The sequence below is a fragment of the Bubalus kerabau genome, chromosome 22, assembly GCF_029407905.1.
Source record: "Bubalus kerabau isolate K-KA32 ecotype Philippines breed swamp buffalo chromosome 22, PCC_UOA_SB_1v2, whole genome shotgun sequence".
Taxonomy (NCBI): Eukaryota; Metazoa; Chordata; class Mammalia; order Artiodactyla; family Bovidae; genus Bubalus; species Bubalus kerabau.
Window position 1 is genome coordinate 28,337,905 of NC_073645.1, and position 27,160 is coordinate 28,365,064.

The 27,160-nt window shown below is 41.1% G+C and overlaps 1 protein-coding gene across 1 annotated transcript in view; it reads left to right on the forward strand.

The window, feature by feature from the left end:
* SORCS3 (sortilin related VPS10 domain containing receptor 3) overlaps positions 1-27,160 on the forward strand; it is a 466,176-nt gene that overhangs the window by 401,835 nt on the left and 37,181 nt on the right. The window contains exons 16-20 of the mRNA XM_055561093.1: positions 5,439-5,556; positions 6,528-6,661; positions 18,605-18,718; positions 22,407-22,578; positions 25,279-25,465. Coding sequence (XP_055417068.1) covers positions 5,439-5,556; positions 6,528-6,661; positions 18,605-18,718; positions 22,407-22,578; positions 25,279-25,465 — 725 coding nt within the window. The remainder of the gene's footprint in view (positions 1-5,438; positions 5,557-6,527; positions 6,662-18,604; positions 18,719-22,406; positions 22,579-25,278; positions 25,466-27,160) is intronic.

The following is a 27,160-nucleotide window of genomic DNA, read 5'->3' on the forward strand; positions in this document are numbered from 1 at the left end:
GAGAATGATGGAGATAGGAATGAACACTTATTATCAACTGGGATTTTCAAGATATTTCCATACATTATCTCAGGGTTTTGATTATGTTGATGAAAATATACTTTGAGTTAAGGGAGACTAGGAATACATTTCTGAAAAAACAGAGGTCAGAATAGTTTATCTTGATAATGGCAAGAAAGTACGGCTGTGGATGACTGTGGTTTGGCTATGCTAAGAATTGGCTTTTCTTTGTCAGACTTGAAAATGAAGCCACGCTCTAGAATTGCTTGGTCCACTAGTACTCAGGAGTCAGCCATTCTTTGTCAAGCAACCACAATTGAAAGCTTTTATGTGGTCCAAAGAAGTATAAGAACCTTGCCAGCTTTACGGAGCTTTCTAACTCACTGATACAAATTTGACCAAAAATACAAGAAAATTAAATACAATTAAATTAAACTTTTTGTTTCCCAAAAAGTTACCACAAGTGGGATGAGTATGCTATTCCTAGTTTATTGGTCATAAGCTCAGGGGAACATTTCCCTAAGGAGATGAGGAGTTTTTACCAGAGAAATTTTGTTCTTATACTATTATTTAAAAGCAGTCTAGACTTTCTCTTTCTCCAATCCAGGACCAAGTAGATCTAATTAGTGTTTATCACCCCAAAGTGAGGGGCTTGTTTTCTAATCCCTCTGACTTCTCTACGGGGTTCTCACTTCTACAGATCCTGTTGGGAATATTAACATATGTTCTAAGGTTAGATATGAAAAGGGTTGAAAAATGCTTGAAATTAAATAAGTCCTTATTTTATCTCCTACTTAGTTTGCTGTGTTTCTGTCATTTCATCTTCCACGACTCTAATCAGATCAGTGAGTGAATTCAATATTGAACAGAATTAGGGAAGCCACATCTCTGCAAAAGAGAGACCCTGTATCAGAGTCACTCATGCCCCACAGGAAGGAGTCCACCATGAACTGATAATGGAAGTACATCAGTGTCTGAACGTTGCCAAGAGATTTTACCCTACTAATCTTAGTTGGGGTCCAGTGAGAAAATGAACAAAGCTAGTAATGCTAGCATTAAATGTTTAAAATTTTGCATCTGGCACATGAAAGTGACCCCATGGGAGAAGCAGACTAGCCAACTTTCAAATGGAAATATTAGTGAGTCAATTTAGAGTTTGGGGAAAGACCTAGGAAACATGGTACAAGGAAATCTGTCACAGATATCAAAGAAATGTAGATGAAAGGAAGTGACCTGCCAGGATTGCAGAAGAGAAGAATCTGAATTAGTCCCCAAGTCCCGACTGGGCACCTATTGTGTTCAGTTCTGAAATGAGCACCCTGGGATCAGAAACAGATATCCCAAAGAGTTGGGAGGACCAACACCGTGGACCTGCTTAGAGGCTCAGTGTCAGTTCAGCTATGTACTTGGATGTTTCCTGCATCCTCCTCAGCATCAGCCCTGGGAAATGATGAAGTCTGAGGGTGAGATTCTCTGGTTACTAACTCTTGAGCTATTCGTTTCCTGTGTGGGCAACTTTGTCCATTAGAACAATCTCTCCTATTTTGTAAACTTCTGAACTTTTATTTTCTGTTATTTTTTAATACTGTAGACATCTCCCTGGAGCACCTGTTTATTGGTCTTCACTCCCCTGACCCTTCCCTAAGTCATCTCCAGGTTAACCAGCCATAGTGTTTACACCACTTCTTGGATTGGTAGCTGAAAATTGGCCTCGAATCATAGCACCTTTTGTATTATTTCTTTTTTTATTATTTCATTTTATTTATTATTTCTTATATTTGTGCCTCCCGTAACAGATTGCTACAAACTGGGTGGCATTTAAGAATAAACCTTAATTTAGATGAAATGGAAAAAGAAATAGAATTCATTCTAGGCTTGTTCCATCTTTTGGTGGCTCCAGGTGTTTCTTAGCTTATGTCTGTGTAACTCGTCTTCACCTCTGTCTTCACATAGGCTTCACGTCTCTACATGTCTCTCTTCTTTGTATCTTTTATAAGCACACTTGTCATTGGACTTAGGGCCAGGATGATTTTATCTTGAGATTCTTAACCCACATCTGCAAAGACTTTTTTGCAGTTAACCTGCCACATTCACAGGTTACAGGGAATAGAATGTGGTCATATCTCTTTGGGGATCCACTATTTAATCTAGTCCATCATCTTAATCCTCTTTTTTTCAATGGTCCTTAAACTTTGGGAACTGTGAACCCTTTTGAAAATCTGATAAAAGATATGTAACTTCTCCATGGATAAACAAACACATCCCAATAAATGCATATTTTTATTTAAAATTTCAAGAGATAAAAACTCCACCACCACTACCAAAGCCCCCAATTCTGGAGATACTCAGTCTATTCTATGCATTAAAGCTGACACTCAACACTAAGTAAAATTTTCCTTTGTGATTTAGTCAGTGTAAAACAGACCAGGACATTGCCTCTTTGTTCTAGGTAATATACAATATTTTTCATTCATTAATGCATTCTAAGATTATCTTAAGTATTTTTGGTCTCTAAAGTGTTTACTTATGTTAATCACATTGTATATGAAAATTCTTAAACTACCATCCTCATTGTCATCATCATCATTATTTATCCTGGGCTGCAACAAGTCGCATTTCTTTTATCCAATACTTATGTAGTTGCCAGGGAAGGACCTGACAGTTTTTTCCCTCTTACGTCACATGTTATTAAATTCAGCCTGTCTCTTTAATCTGTCAAGAGCTTTTTGGTTCCTTATTCTGCCATCAAGCATATTGACTGTTTCTTCCAGTTTTGTGTCATCAGAAAATGCAATTTTCAATGATGACCATTATTTCCATGTCATAAAGTCATTAATAAAAATGATGAACAAGGAAGAGCAGACAGCTGCAGATACAGCTGACTACACACCCCCTCCCTCCTGGTTGATTTTAATGCCTTAATTGGGTCCTGTTCAGCCACGTAATTTTACCAGCACCTGGCTTATATTTTTCATCTTTTCTTCAAGACTGCAGCAGCAGACTCTGTAGATGCCTCATTGATATCCGGGTAAACCGTGTGCCTCATATTTCCTTCTTCTGTCTGCCTAGTTATCTTACCATAGAAAGAAATGTGATTAATCTGACATAATGTATTTTGTGATCCATACAATAACTGTAAACTATGCAGAGTAGGCAGAAGTGTTTATTTTTTGTTTAGCATCACTAATATCCTGTTACTCAGGGTACTCTAATCAGAGAAGACTTTCTAGAGGAGGTGGCATTCGAATGTGGGAGGATTTAGATAGGTTGGATAAGGAGGGAAGAAGACATTCCTCAAAGTTTCTCCCACTGTTTCTTTGTTTTTTGATGAGCTCTTACCCTTATTCTCCTCTCTTAAAACAAATAGAAACTTTTTATAAAAAAGAAGTGTTTTGTTAAAGATTGAAATTTGATTGACTCATGACCTTTCCATGAACTGTATCAGATCTATTAGTAAATGGTAGAAATACTTTAATATAGACTTGGCATAGATATATTATATTTGCTACTAAATGTAGCAAGAATGTGATGGAACAGAAAGGATGGCAGAGCAGGTACCCCGCATAGTACTGGCCACACAATCTAGGATATTCTAACCCCTCAGCTCCTACTAGTCAGGAGTGAGGTAAGGTTCATGCAAAGACCATACAGTTTTACTAAAGGAGAAAACCAGTCTTTCCCTTGAAGTCTATTTAATCTTTTTTTCCTCAGACAAAGATCTAAAAAGCTTTATTTAATGTGTAAATGATTATTGTTGTTGCTGTTCAGCCTCGCCCAGTGGTGTCTGACTCTTTGTGCTCCCATGGACTACACAGCACACCAGGCTTCCTGGATCTTCACAATCTCTGAGAGTTGGCTTAAGCTTATGTCCATTGAGTTGATGATGCCATCCAATCATCTCCTCCTCTGTCGCCCCTCTTCTCCTTCTGCCCTCAGTCTTTCCTAGCATCAGGGTCTTTTCCAGTGAGTAGGCATTTTGCATCAGGTGGTCAAAGTATTGGAACTTCAGCTTCAGCATTAAGCTGAAGCTGAAGCTGAATATTCAGGGTTTATTTCCTTTAGCATCTACTAGTTTGATCTCCTTGCTGTCCAAGGGACTCTCTATAAAGAGTCTTCTCCAGACCACAGTTTGAAAGCATCAATTCTTTGGCACTCAGCCTTCTCTATGGTCCAACTCTCACATCCATACATGACTACTGGAAAAACCATAGCTTTGACTATATGGACCTTTGTTAGCAAAGTAATATCTCTGCTTTTTAATACATGGTCTAGGTTTGTCATAGCTTTTAAACATTAAAAGTTATTTCCTACAGTGTATTTTAAGTTATATAATCTACAAAACAATTTTTACTGCATTTCACAGGTTTAATCCACTCCATCCCTCCCAAAGCTTCCTCATCTTTCAGAGAGCAGAAGGAAGTGTCTCTTGAGGGCAGTTAGTATTTTAGGTGTCACCATAAGAATATTTGAATTTGGGAAAAGGAGAATTCAGAGCTAGGACTCTGATTAAGTCTTACTGGGATGGAAGCCATCCAGTTCCTTGAAAGACTTCAGTGGGTTTTGGTTCTGGACATGACTGGTCTCCCCTTTACATCACTGTGATAGATGCCTTGCATAGTAATTATAAGACATGCCACCCGAGTGGAGTATGGGTGATCAGTCTTTTTCCTATTTTTCTAGAAACGATTGATCATTCATATTTATAGGGCTATCAACTGCTGGACTTTGAAAAGGTCAGTATTGATTATCTAAGTCATGCAGACAGTGTGCTTTTTTGATTTACATAAATATGAGTTCTTTTTATGAGATGACTGATTTTTCAGGGAAGAGGGAGAGAAGGTGATATTCATGTGAGTTAAGTGGTGACAATTTCAACTAAAACATGCTTAGATTCAGTCAGAATTTTGGAGTTGGCAGGATCGTACTTTAGATTAGCTAATCCAACCCCCGCCCCCAAAAGAAAAATACACACATAAATTTTACTTTACAGATGAGAAAACTGAAACCCTGCCTTTGGACATCAGTGGATATAACAGTAGTTGCTTGTATTAAGAAGAAGGCTGGCTATCAAATTAATACCTGTGTAGAAGATTGTAGACAACCGGAAAAGTTTTTCCTTCTGTATACCTTTTTATACTTCATATTCTTCCTATAAAGCACACATATTAATTTTGCAAATATATATATTCAAAAGCAATTATATATATATATATATATATATATATATATATGATTTTAAATCCACAGTGAATACCATGTCAGTTGGCTGGAGTTGTGTGGGCAGTGGACTTTACCATCAATGGACTTCCAACACTTGGTTTTGGAAGAATCTTTAAAATCCAGGCTGTAATTCAGTCCTCTCTCTCTAGTCTTTGCATTTTAGTGACTGACTATGGGACTCTCTGCTTGTCTTTCTCCTTCCTTCCATAAACACTTAGAGTTTTTGGCCACTTCAGCCTCCGCTCAGAATGGCAGTTGGTGAAGGTGGACTACAAATCAATCTTCAGCCGACACTGTAGCAAGGAGGACTATCAGACCTGGCACCTGCTCAATCAGGTACAACACCGGCTTGGGAATCCTGGCTCCTGGAAGCAGGGGCCACTGCAAGCCCTGTTTGGTCCTGTTGGGTCTTCCTATTTGGAGGAGGGAAGTCGTGGGCCATCTGGGGAAAATGGTGAATTGTGGGGGTGGGGTTGGAATTCATACACCAGGTTGAGCAAGGGCATATGATATTTTGGAACTGCTGTGCACCCTGGAATCCTGATCTACTCATTGAAATCACCAAGCAGCCTGGAAGAGGGGCAGCAGTGATGACCTGGGGTTTTAGTGCTACCCATGGAAAATGAAGCCCAGAAAACCAGCACACCCTCTAACGGTTTGATCATCTTACCTTCTAATGGAAACAGTGGGAGCATTTCTCAGGCCATCCTGAAGTTGGGGCCCAGGAGCACTGGGAACAGGACACCAAAGAAAGCTGAGGGCGAGGGACTCTAGCAAGGCAGATATTTAGTGCTATTCAACACAGGCAGAATTCTTTTGTCTTCAGAACCATTGAGTCCTTATAATTTGTACCAATTTCTTCTCTTTTTGTTCTTGACTAGGAATAAGGACTCGGGCATGGTTGTTTATCATAGAGAGGGAACATATCGAGTCCACTTCAGTTTCACTCTGAAGATGATGTGAAAAAGATGCCAACAGTGGATTACTTTCCACTGGAATTTACGGCAATTCAGGCAATTGCCAAGTGGTCTGTGGGGATGACTGGAGTGTGTGCATTCTCTGTAGAGGTGGAGAAGCAGACATCACAGGCCAGGTTGGGTGGAGGGACAGTAATAGTCCAGTCTTCCACACTGCTCCTCTTGCCTGGTAGTAAAAGATCAGTCTTTTAAGCTTGAATACTCCTGAATGGTTCCTGGAAGGGAGATTTCTACATAAAGTGACCAAAAGAGAATGCAAAGACTAATGCTGGCTTATTTTACTGTCTTTTGTGTTTTTCTGCCTCTCTCACTGTGGACTTTCTTCCTAAGGGGGAGCCTTGCGTCATGGGAGAAAGGAAAATATTCAAGAAACGCAAGCCAGGAGCTCAGTGTGCCCTGGGCCGAGACTCCTCAGGGACAGTGGTCTCAGAACCCTGTGTCTGTGCTGACTGGGACTTTGAATGGTGAGTCTCTTTATGTCTCATCAGCAGTTCCAGCTGGACACTGACTGGTTTGGGGGATGAGAGTGAAGAAGAAGTTGAGGAGGGAGGCATGACTCAGCTGGCCTGCCAGCCTGGCTGCCTCAGGTCCTGGCCAGATGGGATGTCTACGGCCCCAGAAGGAGGAGGGGGAAGCTTTTCACAGGGAAGATCATTGTCCTACCAGAGTGGTGTGTCCAAGGGGACTTCTCAGTTAGCAGCTGTCCTGGAAAGTCCCCAAGAGGAGGGGCTGGGCATGGAGAGCTTAGAGAGCTGCCACCATGGGTAGTCACCTGCACGCACGTGAGCTCAAACTGTGCTCCTTCCAATGAATTCTCTTATCACCATTTCTTTTTTCCTCCCTCTAATGACAGCCAGAGAGAATGAGTTTGGATCTCACCTCTTAGCTAGTGACTCACAAATTTCCAAATATTTACCTCCAGCTCCAGCCTGTCTCTCCTCTTAGATGAAGACATTTGTGTCCATCTGTTTACTCAGCATCCATCTTCCCTTGAATTGGTAACAGGGATTTCAAAGTTTATGTTGCCAAGCAGAATTCTTCCTGAATGCCCATTATTAGAAGCAGTTTTTCAGCTTCTCTTGAGCTGCCCCCAACCCAGACCAGGTTTTCCAAATTCAGTAAAACACATAGACATTCAGTCCAAATCCCAAGAGAGCTTAATTTTCCTCTTTACCCTCATGTGCAGGCCATCCAGAAGTCCCTGCACGTCTCTATTTCCAAAACACATTCCAACACAAAGCACTGCTACCCATGTCCATGGCAATCTGGATCACCTCAACAACTTACTAATTCACTCTCTATGTCCATTCTGATCACCTTGAAATCCATCCTTGTTGTTCAGTCACTAAGTCATATCCAATTCTTTGTGAATCCATGGACTGCAGCACAGCAGGCTTCCCTGTCTTTCACTATCTCCTGGAGTTTGCTCAAACTCATGTCCATTGAATCAGTGATGCCATCCAACCATCTCATCCTCTGTCACCCTCTTCTCCTGCCTTCAATCTTTCCCAGCATCAGTCTTTTCCAGTTAGTTGGCTCTTTGCATCAGGTGGCCAAAGTATTGGAACTTCAGCATCAGCATTAGTCCTTCCAGTGAATATTCAGGGTTGATTTCCTTTAGGATTGACTAGTTTGATCTCCTTGCTGTTCAGTGGACTCAAGGCTCAAGGCTCAAGGATTCAAGCTCAAGGCTCAAGAGCCTTCTCCAGCACCATCCATCCTTAGAAGAAATAAAATTATATTTTAAAAACCCAAGTCAGATCTTATCATTCCTATGCTTTAAGTACTCCAGTGGCTTTCCCTCTCCCTTAAAATATAATATAACCTTCTTTCTTTGCCCCACTGTAGATGATTGACCCACTAGCACTGTTCCTTAACTTCTTACTATTCTCTCTTCGTTCACCATTTTGCAGCCATACCACTATCTCCTGCACCTTGATTAACCCAGACTCATTCCAAGCAAAGGAAACAGCAAGAACAGATATTTCTTTCAAATCTCAGTATGACTGGCAGTGTTGGAGCACTCATACCTCAGCAAAAACCGCAGCTCAGAAATGCTTTCTGAGACCATCTAACCTCACCCCTACCCTGGCACTCTCAGGCGTATCATCCCATTCAATTGTCATCTTAGTATTAATCACAAATAGAGAGATTGTGTTTTTTGATTGCTTTATAATTTGCCTGTCTTTCCCAAGTAGAATAAGTGCTGTGAGTGCAGGAATTTTTGATTTTCTTTATTTTTGTATGCTCAGTGCCTCCCCAGTGTAAGGACAAAACAGTTGTACAGTGTTTCTGAATGTTGTTTCTTTTAGGAGAGGCAAAAACCTTCCCAAATGTGGGAATGAGTGATCTCATTAGTAATTGCAGAGTGATTCCATGCTCATCCCAACTGGATGAATTCTTTCTCTGTGTCATATTCAAAAGCTGAAGTTCAGTTTATATATTTTCATTATATTAATTATAGGTTAAAAGACAAATCTAAGGGCTCAGGTAACAGCCTATAAACATGGAAGGGGCAGGACTATGACAGAGTTGCATTAGGGTTTTGTTATTGTTGTTGTTTGGTCACTAAGTTGTGTCTGACTCTCTGTGATCCCATTGACGGTGGCCCACCAGGCTCCTCTGTCCATGGGATTTCCCAGGCAAGAATACTGGAGTGGGTTGCCATTCCCTTCTCCAGGGGATCTTCCCGACCCAGGGATCGGACCTGTGTCTCTTGCATTGTGGGTAGATTCTTTACCACTAAATGGTGTCTAATAGCTAAATTAAGTCCATATAGGCACAGAACAGCTGCCCCTGCCCAACAGCCTCATGCCCTTCATTCTCATTTCATCCAGCTTGTTTCTTGATTATGTTTGGGAATCCATCTTTCATTTCCTGCTTTCTACCAGGACTATACTGGTAATAGCGATCAAAGTAGACAATCATGACTGCTCCCAACCTGCTCTTCATCCCCGCCTTGAAAAGCTTGACTTCAGGAAGAATCATCTGAATGGATTGTGCTAAGTTGAATTTAATTTGAATAGCAGGATCCTATCTGTGGTATTTTTGACCCTTTGGAAACAAAGGCTATTTTCATACTTGGGAAGAATAATTTTAATTATTAACCATAATCCAGAAGAATAGTCATAGCAGTATATACAGTGGCCCACTCAGATTTATGGTACATGACATATTGATGTCACCCTGAGTATTCAGAATGTCAGTGTCAGCCTTCCTTGTGTCCTTCTGCAGACTGACTCCACATCTTTCTGTATGTCATGCCACATTTTCTCCTGTGTCTCTCTGAGTTGTTAGACCCTCACCCATTTTGGGGAAACCTTACAGTTGAAGGAAGAATTGTAACGTAAATATTTTTCCTTCAGCAATTACTTTAATATTTACTAGTCTGGAAAAAAAAAATATCCCAGCTCTGATGCTCAATTTCTGACCTTAGGAAAATTTTTAATCTCTACAACTTCACATCCTGGGCTATAAACTGCAAATGTATAACATGTATCTCATTGGGTCCTAGGGAGGAATAAATGAATTCATATTCATCGTTAATGTGAATAAGGAATTTATCCTAATGGTGTACATAGCTTTTGCTGTTGTGGTTATTGTTAGTCTTATACCCCAGGGTTAAGTGGTCCCCATGGTATTTTTAGCAAGTGAACTAGAGCTCATATATCCATATAAGCACTATGTTCAGAGTTGTACCTTGGGGTGTTATCCATTTATTTCAGTGGTGATGGCTTTGCTTAGAGTATTCCTAAATGCTTCTTTGGAAACTGCTGTCAAAATGCATCTCTAAGTGAGGAAGTGGAGGAAGGGAGCCCCTGCTCTATGGTTCTCAGCTTGCCAGTGCAAGTACCACCTGGACCTAACACGCTATAATGTCAGTGGCGTTACTATGATATTTTAATGAGAAGAAAATTAGCATCTGGAATATAAATTACTTGACTGAGATCACATAATCTGGGAGAGAAAGAGACGAAGAGCAAAAGCAAATCTAGCCAAATTCCACATTCTCTTCTCTATATTATGCCATTTCTCAAGAAATCAAACAAGTCTTTGTTATTTTAGATTTACTTTATTTAAAGAAAGAGTCCCCAAATTTGATTATTCTAAAATTAAAACTCATCCTCAAATGATTTAGGTTAACTGCTGGCGATGAGGTTTAATATAGAATGTGCCGTTAACTCTAAACCAATGCCAAATCAAATAGTTTAGGCCATTGGTACTAGAATTGTAAAGTCCATACAGTTGCAAAAGAGTCAGACTTGACTTAGCAACTAAACAACAATAATTAGAATTGTAATAAGTATATGGCATTCAAGAAGACTTTATAGAATTCTAAGAGGAGATATATAAGATATGATACATTTGCCTTTCTATAGCCAATCATGCCTCATTTTAAAATTTTTTTTTATTGAAGGATAATTGCTTTACAGAATTTTGTTGTTTTCTGTCAAACCTCAACATGAATCAGCCATAGGTATACATATATCCTCTCCCTTTTGAACCTCCCTCCCATCCCACCCCTCTAGGTTGATAGAGAGCCCCTGTTTGAGTTTCCTGAGCCATACAGCAAATTCCCATTAGCTATCTATTTTACATATGGTAATGTAAGTTTCCATGTTACTCTTTCCATACTTCTCACGCTCTCTTCCCCTCTCCCCGTGTCCATAAGTCTATTCTCTATGTTTGTTTCTCCATTGCTGCCCTGTAAATAAGTTCTTCAGTACCATTCTTCTAGATTTCATATATATATGTGTTAGAATACTATCTTTATCTTTATCTTTCTGACTCACTTCACTCTGTATAATAGATTCTAGGTTCATCCACATCATCAGAACTGACTCAAATGCATTTCTTTTTAAGGCTGAATAATATTGCATTATGTATATGTATCTCAACTTCTTTATCCATTCATCTGTAGATGGACATCTAGGTTGCTTCCATGTTCTAGCAATTGTAAATAGTGCTGCAATGAACAATGGGATCACGCCTCATATTAAAAAGAAAATAGAAGAACTTGAGTCTGAGATAAGACAAACAAACACACAAGACTTGAGGCTGGCTTAGTTGTCATAATCTGAGAGAAAAAGCAAAAAAAAAAAAAAAAAAATCATGTGACCTAATAAAGTATTTAGGTACTACTTTTGAATATGGCAAAGAGAGTTTGATTTCTGAAATTCCTGGGATTTTTTTGCTGTTATGATGATGTCTTAGACAAGGGGCTGAGTATTTATTTTTTCTTTTTAAGTCAACTTCAGTAAGCATAAGTGTTAGTCATAAATACAGTTTTTCCATCAAAAATAGTTTGTCTGTTATTAATGATTGTGCTGGAAAATCCATGTATGGCAATAGTTTCATAGTCCTGCTTCCTTCTCAAGGCTTCTTCCTACCAGGAATTGTTAGCTAAGAAATATGAAAAGTCCAACTTGGTTAGTATAAGCCTTTATGCACATTCTACCTAGCTGTTTCCCTAAATCAGATCAGGTAATGTTCATTGGACTGGTTCAGGCAACTTTTAAATCTGAGAGACAGCAGGGAGTGGAGACTTGGGAGGATGGATTAAATGCCTTGATTCTGGTGAAAAAGTTAAGGAGTGCAGCCTGGATTCACAAAGCAAAGGCATTTTCCACTTGTATCCCTTCTCTATTTGAAGACGAAAGGCTTTATAGATGCTCAGATGCAGTTATTTGTAGGGAACCATTACCTGGGTTCGATCCCTGGGTTAGGAAGATCCCCTGGAGAAGGAAATGATTGCCCATTCTAGTATTCTTGCCTGGGAAATTCCATGGATAGGGGAGCCTGGAAGGCTACAGTCCCTGGGATAGCAAAGAGTCAGATATGACTGAGTGACGAATGCTTTCACTTTTCATTGACTTTTGCTACACTTACTCTTCTATGCAGAGTGGGTATCAGTAATAAGTATGCAGTTTACATAAATATGGATGTTTCTACTTAATAGCCTCATAAATCCCCCAGCCTCAGGTTTACTGTAGAGAACCACTCTGAAGCATCCTCCATCGTGGTACTGGTGAGGGGCCAGGGGCAAATCCTCCCTGAGAAGTAAGCAGACTAGTGGGTAGTTAGAAAAGGGAGAGTAAGAGGTCTCTCAAGTCTTATGGAGTCTCCTAGGAGGTAGTTGACCCCTGGGAGGTCCAAGTGCATTTGTTCAGTGAGAAACCCGTATGGACTAGAAATTATGCCTCTCTATTCTCTTTTACTACTCATTCATCCAACCACTCTCACAGCAGTAGTTTTGCTGAGCATCTACTATGTGCCAAGATTTTTAGATGGATAATCTCACTTAATTTCTCAACCAGAAGGAGAGTCTGCTATTTTAGACATTTTATAGGTGAAGGGATGGAGATACAAAAAATGTTAATATATTTACTCAAAATTATAATAGTCTGACTCCAGAGTCCTAAGTCTCAGTATGTCTTAGTGTTTATCTTCCATGTCCAGTATGGTTCCAGATCCACAGAATGCATTTATCAAGTGGTAATGTAGACGAGTGAGGGGAAGAGACTTGGATATGCCATTGTACATAAATTCAGGCATGTCTGAAATCTACTCAACATTATTATTCTACGTATAGACTCCAATCAATTGTATTTTTTCTATAGATAGCACATTGTAGAAAAATCGAAGATATATAAAGCAGAGTTATTGGATGCAAAAAAGCATAACAGCAAATAATAAAGAGTATAATTGGGTGTTGAATTTCATGATCCAGACCTATGCTGTATAGTATAGTATCCACTAGCCACATGTGGTCATTTGCATTAAAATTAAAAACAGCGAAGTATTCATTTCTTCAGTTAGCCATGTATTGGGTGCTTAATGGTCACATGTGGCTAGTGGTTACCATATTGGATAGCACAGACAGAAAGTTCTTTAGGACAACATTGGTCCTACCTGAAAGTATTGGGAGTATTCAGAACAAAGAGCCCACCAAAGACTGGAGTAATGATGGAAGGCTTCCTGTAGGAGGTGGTGATGGAGCTATGTAGACTTGCTGCTAAGTAAGTATGAGGAAAATGAGCAGCATATCTAAGAAAGCAGTTATATGAAGGCTGTTGATGCATACAGGGGTAAGGGCAGATAGGTAGCTTGGTGTTAGATTAGGAGAAATACTTGAGCCATCATTGTTTGGTTTTTCAAACCATTTATGAAAATGGTTGGGATATAATTATCTTTCTATTTCTATGGCTGCATTTAGACTTATGCATTACAAAATGATTTGTTTATTAGTCCATTGTTTTTGTTGTGATTGCTTCTCTTTGCTGAGTGTTCATGCTGTGTCTGCTAAAAACCTCTATCTGACCCCAAATCAACCACACTCTATTGTCTCCTAAAATGAGACAGAGACATTTGTGAAATACTCATCCTAGAGCCTTAAATCCCAAATGGGAGACTGGAAGAACTGGGGATCAGTGAGTCTTGATGGGACTGTGCATGGTCTGAGAGTAGGATACTCCCTACCCCTGGGCCAGCAGAGACCATGACTTCTTGGCCAGCTCCAAGGGGCTCAGAATGACATCTGGCATCAAAGCTGGCTTAAAACTCAGAATTCAAAAAACTAAGATCATGGCATCCAGTCCCATCACTTGATGGCAAACAGATGGGGAAACAATGGTAACAGTGACAGACTTTATTTTCTTGGGCTCCAAAATCACTGCAGATAGTGACTGCAGCCATGAAATTAAAAGATACTTGCTCCCTGGGAGAAAAGCTATGACCAACCTAGATAGCATATTAAAAAGCAGAGACATTATTTTACTGACAAAGGTCCATCTAGTCAAAGCTATGGTTTTTCCTGTGGTCATGTATGGATGCGAGAGTTGGACTATAAAGAAAGCTGAGTACTGAAGAATTGATGCTTTTGAACTGTGGTGTTGGAGAAGACTCTTGAGAGTCCCTTGAACAGCAAGGAGATCCAACCAGTCCATCCATCCTAAAGGAAATCAGTCCTGAATATTCATTGGAAGGACTGATGCTGAAGCTGAAACTCCAATACTTTGGCCACCTGATGTGAAGAACTGACTCATTGGAAAAGACCCTGATGCTGGGAAATATTGAAGGCAGGAGGAGAAGGGGATGACAGGAAATGAGATGGTTGGATGGCATCATCGACTCGATGGACATGAGTCTGAGCAAGCTCTGGGAGTTGATGATGGACAGGGAAGCCTGGCATGCTGCAGTCCATGGGGTCGCAAAGAGTCGGACATGACTGAGAGACTGAACTGAACTGATAATTAAATGCCTATTTCATGGGCTTATACTAATGCCAAGCCAGGGGTCAGGAGTCTCAGTTATCACCTTTGATTGACATCCCAACAGCTGTGTACAACCTTTAGCAAGTCATTTTTTCTCTTTTTCTTCTCCTTTCCATTCTGTGAACTGAGGGGATTGGGTCCAAGTAATACTAGTGTCCCTTCCTTTTCTGACATGCAGAAACCGTTTGGTTTCTGAGCCTTTCCTCATCTATCCCCTCTCTGGATTGTTTGAGGCTTCTCTCGGGGTGGGATTTTGAGGACACACATGCCCCTGGAAATGGACAATTTTCCTCTAAACTTTTAGAAGTTCTCAACCCATTTACAGTCAAAGAAGACACAGAGGTGACTTACTTCTTAAAGAAGACTACATGTGTGTTTGCAGAAGCTGTGGCAGCTTCCTTTCCTGAGGCGAATCGAACTTTCTGGCACATTCTTTCCAAATGTCACAATTCAAGAGAAAAACACGTTTCCCTAGGAAGCTGGAGCAGCAGCTGGCCCTGCTTATTTGCTGAAATCATAAAAACTTCAGAGCTGGGAGGGGACTTGGATAGGATGAGAGATTTTATTCAATAGTATACATTTAGCAGAAGGTAATGAAGAAAACCACAGCTTGGGGGCAGCTAGTGATGTTTCCATTAATGTTATTAAATATTAATGTGGTGCTTTTTCTCTTTGGGGCAAAGCAGCATGGCTGATGCACCTTCTTTAATTACTGCATCACTAACAGGTAGCAGAGCTGAACATTACTGCTAAAGATGGTTACACTGAGCAAGGAGCATATGACATTTCTCTCCCTTATAAAGCTGCTTAGGAGAGCGCCCTTCCTTCAAAAATTACAAATATTTCTGGGATTAACAGGACATTCAATAGATTTACCACATAAAGCTATCAGGGGATTTTCTAGTAGTGCAGACCCATCACAGCCCAAATCCTTCTACAGGTAAATAATACTTTGAAATCAGATATTCAGTACTGTGCTGGAAAATATTTAATTACTGGCTCCCTGGGCTTCCCTGATAGCTCAGTTGATAAAGAAGTCACCTACAATGCAGGAGACCCTGGTTCGATTCCTGGGTTGGGAAGATCCTCTGGAGAAGGGATAGGCTACCCACCCCAGTATTCTTGGGCTTCCCTTGTGGCTCAGTTGGTAAAGAATCCACCTGCAATGCGGAAGACTTGGGTTTGATCCCTGGGTTGGGGAGATCCCCTGAAGAAGGGAAAGGCTACCCACTCCAGTATTCCGGCCTGGAGAATTCCATGGACTGTGTAGTCCATGAAATCGCAGAGTTGGACACAACTGGGTGACTTTCAGTTTTCTCAGGAACAAAGAAGTAAATAAGCCCTTATTAGTACTGATTGGTGATTGCTGTAAATATCCCCATGATATATGATTTCATGCTGCCAACATGACATCACTGAACGAAGACTTAGGAAACACAACATGTATTTCTACTATACACAGGTACACAGACATAAATGATTTCAAGAGCATATAATGATTATATCATGACATCTTATATGTAGTATTTATTGTATATAGTAATAATAAATGCAGCAAAATAATGGGGGAATTTCTGTGTTTTAGGTATTATCTTTTGAATATAAGTACAATTTTGTATAAATTTTAAATCATTATTTAAACTGTGTTTAACAACCTTAACTAACTCACAAAGTTCCTGGAATTTTAAGTAGGCTCTCATGGGCTGTTAGCAGCTGGCACAATGCTAAGTCCATATGAACTCCCAGGGGGCAGATCTTCAATCATTAATTGGGAGGCATGGCAAAAGATTACCTTGACAAACATGTCCCATTCTCCTTTTCTTCTAGTTTCATTTAAACTCACCTTATTGAAGCTGGTCTTGTGCTTCACATTTTTGTGTAGCCATCTGCAATGACTCGAGCTCATACTCACTCCACAGACATGTTTTGAGCTCCTGGGATGCTTTGTGGTACACACTGGGAAGTTAGCCATAGGCTCACAGTCTCCCTGCAGAAACAGACCAATGCAATGGGATAATTAGTGGTTATTTAAAAATGCAGTCAGAGTACCATTTATCCACTAAATATTTATTCAAGACCTGCAGTGTCCTAGTCTAGAGCCTAATATTGCTGAACAAAACCAACAGAAGTAACTGCCCTTTTTTAGCCTCAGTGTTTTCCCAAAGTGGTAGAGCCACAAAGATTTGGTTTTAGAAAGCAAGGATGGCTTCATCAGGCATAGCTACTGAAGGATGTTTAGGAAACTGCCTAATACAGAAAAGGGTAGAGTGCTTCAAAAGCTCCGGGGAATACCACATACAAAGACAAAGAATGTTGAAAGATTGGTCTGAGTTTGGTTTGGAGGAAGGTGGTGAGAAGTAGGGTGGGATCAAACCCAGCAGATATTTATATAATCTCATCAGTCAATTGGTACTTCTAAACTGTGCTGCTTCATACTGTGTTACACTGTACTCTGCTTCAGACTGTATTCCTGTTCTTTTGTTGGATTGGAGGCATGGTGTCTTCCTCTCTCCAAAAGACTGAAAACCCCTTGAGAATAGGAATGATGGCCCTTCTTTCACAGGACAGGGCACATACTGAGTAATAAATAAATGCAGAATTAAACTTTTCTTCCTCTCTTCTTTTCATTCCTATCCTAGGGGCCCACATAGACAATTTGCCTCTATTTTCACTGATCTTTAATTAAATCATGTCTCAAAAAATATGGGAATAGAAAAAGAAAGGGGGAGTGAGTCAGGAAAGAGTTAATTTCCTGTTGTTGCATGTTTCATTAACACTCAGTGAATCGATATTCAAAGGTCCAGATTGTCTGCGTTGTCTGTGGGTTTCAGGAAACCCTTGGATGCTTGACTTAGAAAGGCATGACTTCTGCCAAGTGAAGCCACCTTCAATGACCTGGGGTTGGTTGTAGCAATAATGCCTACTTTCTTACTCTTTTTCTACCTTGGCATTTACAATTCTTGGAGTTTTATAAAACCTCAAGAAGTAAGGCAACACCATTTACATTTCCAATGGGAGCCCTCCTCTCACACCACACACTGGTCTTTGACTCCCTCATTTTGGAGTGCTGAGGGAAGAGGAAGGGGATCATGATCATACCTGACCTTTCTTCATTTTATTATGGCTCGGCTTTTACAAAAACATGGAGAAGAGCTACGGTTTAACTTTTGTGGGTTTTTTATTTGTTTCCTAAAGGAAACAGGGGGCTTGTGTTATAAATAGTTGGGGAAAGTTTGAATGTGAATGCAAATGTGTATATGTGTTTGAGAGAGAATTTCAGAAAATATGAAGATAAAATCAATGAAATCCATTTTGGAATAAAGTGTGGAACCATATCACATAAATAAATCTTTACTTTTAAAATCATCTTCTTGATTGTCATCCGTTTATTTCAGTAAATCCACTGTGACCCAAAATACGCTTTTAAGCTTATGACAGCCCTCACACCCACGCAACCTAGTGTTCCTTACACATTCACACCTTTTTAAACCTGGATTCTCCATTTGCTAATCTATGTCTGGAGAAGGCAATGGCACCCCACTCCAGTACTCTTGCCTGGAGGATCCCACAGACAGAGGAGCCTGGTAGGCTCCAGTCCATGGGGTTGCTAAGAGTCGGGTATGACTGAGCAACTTCACTTTCACTTTTCACTTTCATGCATTGGAGAAGGAAATGGCACCCCACTCCAGTACTTTTGCCTGGAAAACCCCATGGATGGAGGAGCCTGGTAGGCTGCAGTCCATGGGGTTGCTAAGAGTCAGACACAACTGAGCAACTTCACTTTCACTTTTCACTTTCATGCATTGGAGAAGGAAATGGCAACCCACTCCAGTATCCTTGCCTGGAGAATCCCAGGGACGGGGGAGCCTGGTGGTCTGCCGTCTATGGGGTCGCACAGAGTCGGACATGACTGAAGCGACTCAGCAGCAGCAGCAGCATGTCTTCTGTACACTGGACTCCAAATGAGTCTGAAAATCTGTTTCCAAAGCATGAATTTTGCCCCTACTGGGAATATTTAAAGAATGTGTTTGACTTTGGGGATGGTTAGAGAGATATATTTGTGTTTATATGTGCTTGTGGATATTTTCACATTTGTGCCTCTACAGCAGCATTCAATGTTTATTTTCCGGACAGTGACTATGGCTATGAGAGACATGGAGAGAGCCAGTGTATCCCTGCTTTCTGGTACAATCCAGCATCTCCATCCAAGGACTGCAGCCTTGGTCAAAGCTACTTTAACAGTACTGGGTAAGTAATTTACCTGAAGGAACCCTGCTCGCTGCCTTCCTATTTCACTGTTCACTAAGTTGGGATCAGAGGAGCATTGCTAGTGAAGCAAGAAAGAACACAGAGTCTGTTTACAGCAAGTGGCTTCTGAAGAAAGTCGAGGGGTTCTTTAGAGGAGCCTAGCTTTTTTGAACATAGAAGAGATTTCTGATTACCCAGATTTCAATGCCTTTTGCTATTTGCCTCTGAAATATCATAGCTATTATTTTAGTCAGGTCTTCTCTTCTGGAAAGAGATGCCACCATATTTTCCAGACCCTGATGGAAATAAATTAACACAAGTGGTATGCAGATATTATGGTTCTCTTTAGTGAGAGATGAGCTGATGCTCTTGTGGACCAATGATGGAAACTGAATGAAAAGTCAAAGTCCCATCCTGGGAACTCCTGGAATAAGAAGCTCAAAGCATACTTTCTATAATTGTCAAATTATGTATATTTCTCTTTTTGTTACTTATTACTTCCTCAGATGCTTGAAAAAAAAAATTTCCATGATTTGTTGTCTTTCCCCTTTACTTTGCCACTTCGGTGACCAGGTACAGATTTGGAAAGCAGATTGGTGGTTGAAGACAGTGTTTTTACAATTTTATGTGCTATGAATCACCTGGGGATCTTGTTAAAAGGCATCTCCTAATTTAGGCAATCTACAGTGGCATTGAAATTCTTTATTTCAACAAACTCCCACACATTGTTGTCTTTGCTGGTCCCAGCACTCATCTTTGAGTAACAAGGGACTAGAATCCAGTCTCAACTCTTCCAGTGGATGGATCTTCTAACGTCTCACACAAGTTACTCACCATCTCAGTATTTTTACTTTCAGTTCAGTTCAGTTCAGTCGCTCAGTCGTGTCCGACTCTTTGCGACCCCATGAATCGCAGCACGCCAGGCCTCCCTGTCCATCACCAACTCCTGGAGTTCACTCAGACTCACGTCCATCGAGTCAGTGATGCCATCCAGCCATCTAAAATAGTGGCCAGAGTACTATTTACATAACTGATGTCTAGAGAGAAGAAAAAACATGATGGAAGAGATGTATCGAGTGGTCTGAGATACTCTGAGAAGTATACATTTTTTTTTTAGCCAAATATTTGGTTCTTGAGAGCTATTTTTGGGATCTGAGCTGAAGTTTAAGCACTGTTGACATAATATTATTGTAGATGACTGTCTTGGGAGTTAAGTCACTCAAACTACAGATCCTGCAGAGTGAAATTTAAAGGCATGAGGTGTTAGAGAATCAAGTTTGAGGTTTGAGAAAGAGAAATGTAACAGGCATATATGACCAGCTAGGCCAGGTCTCAGCCAGAGCACACCTGGACATAGCAAGCAGGTAATTGCATTAGGGCTTCTCGTATGATCATGTGATATGTGGACCCAATTTTAAGCAAGTTCAGTGTGCCAAAACCGCTAAAAGCCAAACAAATAATTCAAGAAGATAAAAGGGAAAAACTACTCTTTTTTTTTTTTTTTTTAAAGATTCTCTAAAAATGCCTATACATACCTCTAGGTTATTTAAATGTTAGCTTCTATTACAAATCATCCACCAGCTGGCCATAGTTAAAGAGCAAGAGTGGATGATATCAAGTGTACATTAAGATGTGACATCCTCTAAAATGTCTATCACAGGTAAAGTTCAGTATTATTCTAAATGAATAAAGGTCAGCAAGAAGCTATAGATTATAAAAATTTGATTATATAGACCAGTGCTGACTGAAAGAACTATACTATGAGCCACATCAGTTCAGTTCAGTTCAGTTCAGTCGCCCAGTCATGTCTGACTCTTTGCGACCCCATGAATTGCAGCATGCCAGGCCTCCCTGTCCATCACCAACTCCCGGAGTCCCACCCAAACCCGTGTGCATCCAACCATCTCATCCTCTGTCATCCCCTTTTTCTCCTACCCTCAATCTTTCCCAGCATTAGGGTCTTTTCTAATGAATCAGCTCTTTGCATCAGGTGGCCAAAGTATTGGAGTTTCAGCTTCAACATCAGTCCTTCCAATGAACACCCAGGACTGATCTCCTTTAGGATGGACTGGTTGGATCTCCTTGCTGTCCAAGGGACTCTCAAGAGTCTTCTCCAACACCACAGTTCAAAAGCATCAATTCTTTGGCACTCAGCTTTCTTTATAGTCCAACTTTCACATCCATACACGACCACTGGAAAAACCATAGCCTTGACTAAACCGACCTTTGTTGGCAAAGTAATGTCTCTGCTTTTTAATATGCTGTCTAGGTTGGTCATAACTTTCCTTCCAAGGATATATAACTTAAAAGTTTATAATTTCCACACTGAAAAATATTTTTAAGTGAAATTAATTTAATAATATATTTTATTTAACTAAACATTCTTATCATTTCAACGAGCACTACTAACCACATTTTAAGTGCTGAGTAGCCACAGGTGAAAAGTGATTAGCATATTAGACAGGGCAGCTCTGGACCCACTGTGAACTCAGTTGGCAATTAAAATAATATGTGTCTACAAGAGAATATATTATAAGTTCACATTAGCAGTAACTACATATAACATTTGCTTGACATCCTCTTGAGATCTCCTGATGAAGATGTTGGGCTAGTAGTTCAGCAGTATGTGGGGGTCAGGGAGAGACAAAATATCAGGTATAATGGAGAACCGATATCATTCATATAGAAATTTGCTTTCAAGGCCGCCAGAAGAAGGCAACATGGATAGATTGGTTAATTACTCCTGACACACAGAGTGAAAGAAGTGATGTGATGATGATGATGATGGTGGTAGTGGTGTCTGTGGTGCATTTATTTTATGTGGTTTTACCAGAACGTTGATTTTATGCAGCTTTATGGATAGTGGTATGCCTGGAGATAAAGTCTGTCATGCAGGTCAGGGCTGTGGGCAAGCTCTCGCCTTGGCTTCACGTGCTTGGGTCAGCGGTCAAGAGAGATGGAATGTCATCACCATGCCCAAAGATGCTCTTATCTTAGACAGTCACAGTGTTTATGGGGAGATTTTCCCATGCAGGCTTCTTCTCTGAACAGTTTTACCACAGCAGGATCAAACAGGAGTTTCACACTTGTGCTTCTGGTCTGGTGTTAGTGATGAATGGGAAATAAAATATTAGCAAGGAGAGAAAATTTGCCATAAAAGAGTCCAATGGCTCCAGAGTAAGAACTAGTAGGTGTTAGGGGATGCCATGATGTCCTGGTGGTCCAGGGAAGACAGGAAGAGGCTTCCTGAGGAATCAGAGTTAGAAGAAGGCTGATCTTCTAGCTGCTTTCTGGCCTCAGGGAGGTAGAAACAAGTCTGTCTCTCACAGGGAGAAGAACCTGCTTTTCTTGCTTCCCTAGACTAGTGGGTCTGCCACCTCCTGCCTCGTGCGTGAGTCAGACATTGATTTTTCTTGGCTGGTTTAGACACTGATCTGATCCGTGGTTCACCAGGTAGGATCGATAATAGTGTTTAAAGAGCTGCTCTTCCTGAGATGAAGGGATAGTGGCTTCTCAGCATTTGTTTAGCTTCCTAAATGGCTGTCTTCTCTGGGACTCAGACGTCAGGTGCAACTGTGTGGAATCTCTGTCTCGCTCTTGCTCTCTTGCACACCCTACCGTACGTGCTTCACACGAGCACACACACATGTGATAAACCACACCACTGACAACAATCAATACCCTTTAGGTACCGGCGAATCGTGTCCAACAACTGCACAGACGGCCTGAGGGAGAAGTATACCGCCAAGGCCCAGATGTGCCCTGGAAAGGCCCCGCATGGCCTCCACGTGGCGACGACCGATGGGCGCCTGGTGGCGGAGCAGGGGCACAATGCAACCTTCATCATCCTCATGGAGGAGGTAGGGGCGCCCCTCCTGGGCCTCTGAGGTCAGAACTCACAAATGGGTCATGTCCCACATCCAGATGGGAAGAGAAGAAAGAGCTTGTGTTCCCACTAACCTTAAAACAAAGTCAATGGTGAGAAGCACCACTTGTGTGATAAGATGGAAGGGGTGAAAGAGGGCTTGGGATGTTTAGGGACCCTGTTCCCTTCATCCCACAACACAGACCTAGGCCAAAGGGGTCCCCTTGTGTCTGAGCAGGCGCAGATCTGAATATATTCTTTGAGGTACCCCTTTAGGGCCTGCATTGTTAAAGGACTCTTAATTATCATTAGACTGTATACTATAAACATTGTCAGAATGGAATTCACATTTTTTCCTGTTTGTTCCAGGATCCTTATTTTTTTTCTTTTACCCTTAACCCCACTAATTAGAAAAGCCCACAAGACTTCTAGAGAGTCTTGAAAGTATGAGTGCTTGAAATTATGAGGATGGAGGAGGGTGATCCCAATCCTCTAAACTTATTTTTCTAAAGAATGTCAAAGAATGTCATATGAGTTGACTTTCCATCAGCTGACTGCTCCATTAGTTCACTTTTTAGGTCATTTGCAGTCTGGGGAGTAAAACCAGATCAGATTCATTCATTCTGGATAGAATAGCTTTGCTATATGCTTCTTTGCTTCCTATATGAGTTGTTTCATCTGTTTCCATACCAGGGAAGTTTTCAGGCACTCCTTGCTAAGGGGCTGGGGCAGGGAAGTTTGCCTGATTTACAAAGCCATCTACATTTAAATGCAAATTACTGTGTGCTCCTGAGATCTTGGAAAGAGACCAAAGCAGGCCAGGAGTGTGTCCCGGCCCCACCCACCCCCACCCCCACCTCCACCCAACTGTGAATACTTTAGAAATCTTTAAAGTCTGGCCCACAATGGACAGGACAGTGAGGGCTCCTTATCCTGGGTCGGCACATTCTTTAGCCTTCATCCACACTGGGTGCTTAAATTAAAGAACTTTAATATTCAGAGGAGGTCATTATCGCATTCCCACTAGGGAGTTTCCAGGATCAGCTCTATTAAAACCTTCTCTTGAATGGATGTGAAGAGCCATGATCTTATCCATTTGAATTGCCTTCAGTTCATTTCCACTTTAATTTATATTCATAAACTCAAGGGTAGTTGACATTGTGTTGGGGGCAAGGTAGCACCTATCAATATTTTACTCACATGTGGGTTGCCATGGCGGGAGAGACAGTGAAACTGTGATGAATGCACAGTCACTGGGCAGGAGAATTGGCTCATAATTCCAAAATGATGTATTTCTCTTCTTTCATCTCCATCAACAATCTTTGTAAATAAGCAGAGAAACCTGATTCTTCTTTCTCATCCAGAACCCTTATCTTATGGTTAGGTTCAGTTGAATTTATCCAAACTCTCAGCCCAATAAAGTGGGATGAAGTACAAGAAAGTACAAAGTACAAGAAAGGATGGGGTTCAGTATCAGCTCTTAGGAAGCTAAGGATCGACTTGGGATGGTAAGATGCACTCAACTAAACCACTGACATCACCTCCTCAGGTGGGCCCAGGTGGCTCTTGGCATCCCTGAGGCAGAAATACCTGTGAGCTGAGATGGTCAAAAAATGCTTCAGGGAAGAGGGGGCTTAGGCAAGTTTAGGGAAAGCTAAGATCAATAGAGCACAGGTATATTTTCAGCAGGTATGCAGTATTTATCTGTAGAATGGAAATAATTATCCTATCTCACAGAGTTATTTTGAAGGTGATATCATATAATATGTGTTAAGCAATTAGCATCATGTTTGGAACCTAATGATAATACTAAAATATAGGAAAATTTTAATAATAGCATAGTGAATGAGAGTACTGAAACCAGACTGCTGCTGCTACTGCTAAGTCACTTCAGTCGTGTCCGACTGTATGACTGTGTGACCCCATAGACGTCAGCCCACCAGGCTCCCCTGCCCCTGGAATTCTCCAGGCAAGAACACTGGAGTGGGTTGCCATTTCCTTCTCCAATGCAGGAAAGTGAAAAGTGAAAGTGAAGTCACTCAGTCGTGTCTCTTAGCGACCCCATGGACTGCAGCCCATCAGGCTCCTCCATCCATGGGATTCCCCAGGCAAGAGTACTGGAGTAGGATGCCATTGCCTTCTCCCAACACCAGACTACTTGGGTTCAAAACTTGGCTCTTCCACTATTGGCTACAGAGACTTTGGTCTAATTCCTTTATTTGTGTCCTCATTTCTAAAATGGGAACAGTAATACTTTCTACATTTTAGAGTTATGAGGGGACTAATTCCTTGGAACTGAAAAGAAGCTTTATCAGTGTTAGCTGTTACTACTACTATTATTATTATCATGAAACAAGAGAGGAACAATTAATGTCCATGAGCGATTGAGGGACGCCCTTGGCTTCCACACTTCAGAGCTTCATAGAGGCTCTACCTTCTCCATAGTTGCTAATATCAGCCACATCAGGCTACCTGAGTTTGGGCATACAAAGGCAATAGACCCATAGTACCTGTTCGCAGTGCCCAGTAGCTATCAGACAGGAGTCTGATGATTGTGTTGAGAGTGTTTCAGGAGGGTGTTTGGGGGAGATTCAGGCCTCTGGGGGTGATGCTGAAGGCAGAGGACCAAGCATCAGAGAGGAGTCGGGCTGGACCATGCAAATGGGCCCAGGCCAGCTGCTATTCCCCTTTGCAGGGTGATCTCCAAAGGACAAACATCCAGCTTGACTTTGGGGACGGGATTGCAGTGTCCTACGCTAATTTCAGTCCCATTGAGGACGGCATCAAGCACGTGTACAAGAATGCAGGCATCTTCCAGGTGACAGCCTATGCGGAGAACAACCTAGGCTCAGACACAGCGGTGCTCTTCCTGCATGTGGTTTGTAAGTAGCTTGAACCACGCCTCCCTTACCCTGCTCCCGGTTGACTACCTCTTCTGTTCAGGCTTCCTGAGATCCCTCACTGAGCTGGAATTGGTATGACTACTACCACAAATGATAACCCCAGTCAGAAGACAGATGTGAGTTCATCTATGTTGGCGTTTCCTGATGCTAAAGTAGACGGATTATTTTGAAAGTTTGGAAAATGTTACCACCTCGTCTCTCCTTTTCAGCTCCACTCTGTTCTGATATAAGTGTGCACATGCAAACACATATTCAGGTAAAAGTCTCTTGCATTGGAGCCTGCTAAAATAGAGGGAGAGAGGAGTCATCTGGTTCACAGCCACAGGCTCATTTTCAAGTTACTCTGAGTGAAGGCGGCACAAATCAAAGTAAATTGTTCTTTCCACTGAAAGAGCCAAAGAAGGATTAAAGAAACATGTGCCCAAATTGTTTTATATGTAGAACTGAACGCGTAAAGTAACTTAATTCTTACACCCAAGGTTACTTCAAGTTTATCCCAGATGTAAATAATTCTAAGAACTCCCCAACAGTTTTGTTGTCCTAGAATTTGTTTCATGGCTGTTGGCTGTTGCTTGAAAAGTGTAAGTGTTAAGTCACTCAGTCATATCTGACTCTTTGTTACCCCAGGGACTGTAGCCCACCAGGCTCTCTGTCCATGAAATTTTCCAGGCAAGAATGCTGGAGTGGGTAGCCATTCCTTTCTTCAGGGGATCTTCCCGACTCAGGGATTGAACCCCAGTCTCCCACATCACAGGCAGATTCTTTACTGTCTGAGTCACCAGGGAACAAACCAAACAGTTGAAGTTCCAAAGTAGTATGTTAATCCTGGATGTATTTTGTGTCTTTTATATCCTGGAACTTGACTTAGATAAATTGAAACCTAAATATGATTTAAAATGTTGGGTTAAGGAAATGTTGTTTGGGGACTGTTATTGGTTTCCTATACTTTATAGTGATAATCATGGGTCTAAGGACTACTGTAGTTTTTACTTATATACCCCACAATAGTTTAGAGGCTATGCTGTATCTGATGGTCTTCCCAGGTGGCTCAGTGGTAAAGAATCCACCCGCCAATGGAGGAGTCACAGGAGATGCAGTTTCGATCCCTGGGTTGGGAAGATCACCTGGCTGGGGAAATTGCAACAAAACTCCAGTGTTCTTGCCAGAATAATCCTATGGACAGAGGAGGCTGGCAGACTGCAGTCCGTGGGCTCTCAAAGTTTCAGGCATGACTGAGTGATTGAGCACACACACTCATACATGCTACATATGGTGAAAATTAAATTCTTAAGAGAACCTAGGTGAACATAAGAGACACTTCCTATTAACAACTCAGTGAAAATATAAACAACCTACACTTGAAAAGTCCCTGGCAAACAGTGACCTAGCTGGTCTCCTAGCATTCTGGTTATACTAATAGTATAAGGCCCAGCAGCGATGAGGGAAGTGCATGGAGAAAGACCTGGGTGATATATCCTTAAAGACACCAAGCTACTGGACCATGGGGTAAATGATTTCTTCTCTGAAACTTCTGAACTCGTTTTAAAATGGCTTAATTCCAACTGGTACCTTGCTCTATAGGTCTCTTGCAACAATAGTAGATAGGAATTACAAATAACACATCCAGTCATTCACTATTTTATTCAATGACTATTTGTTGAGTTCTTAATATAT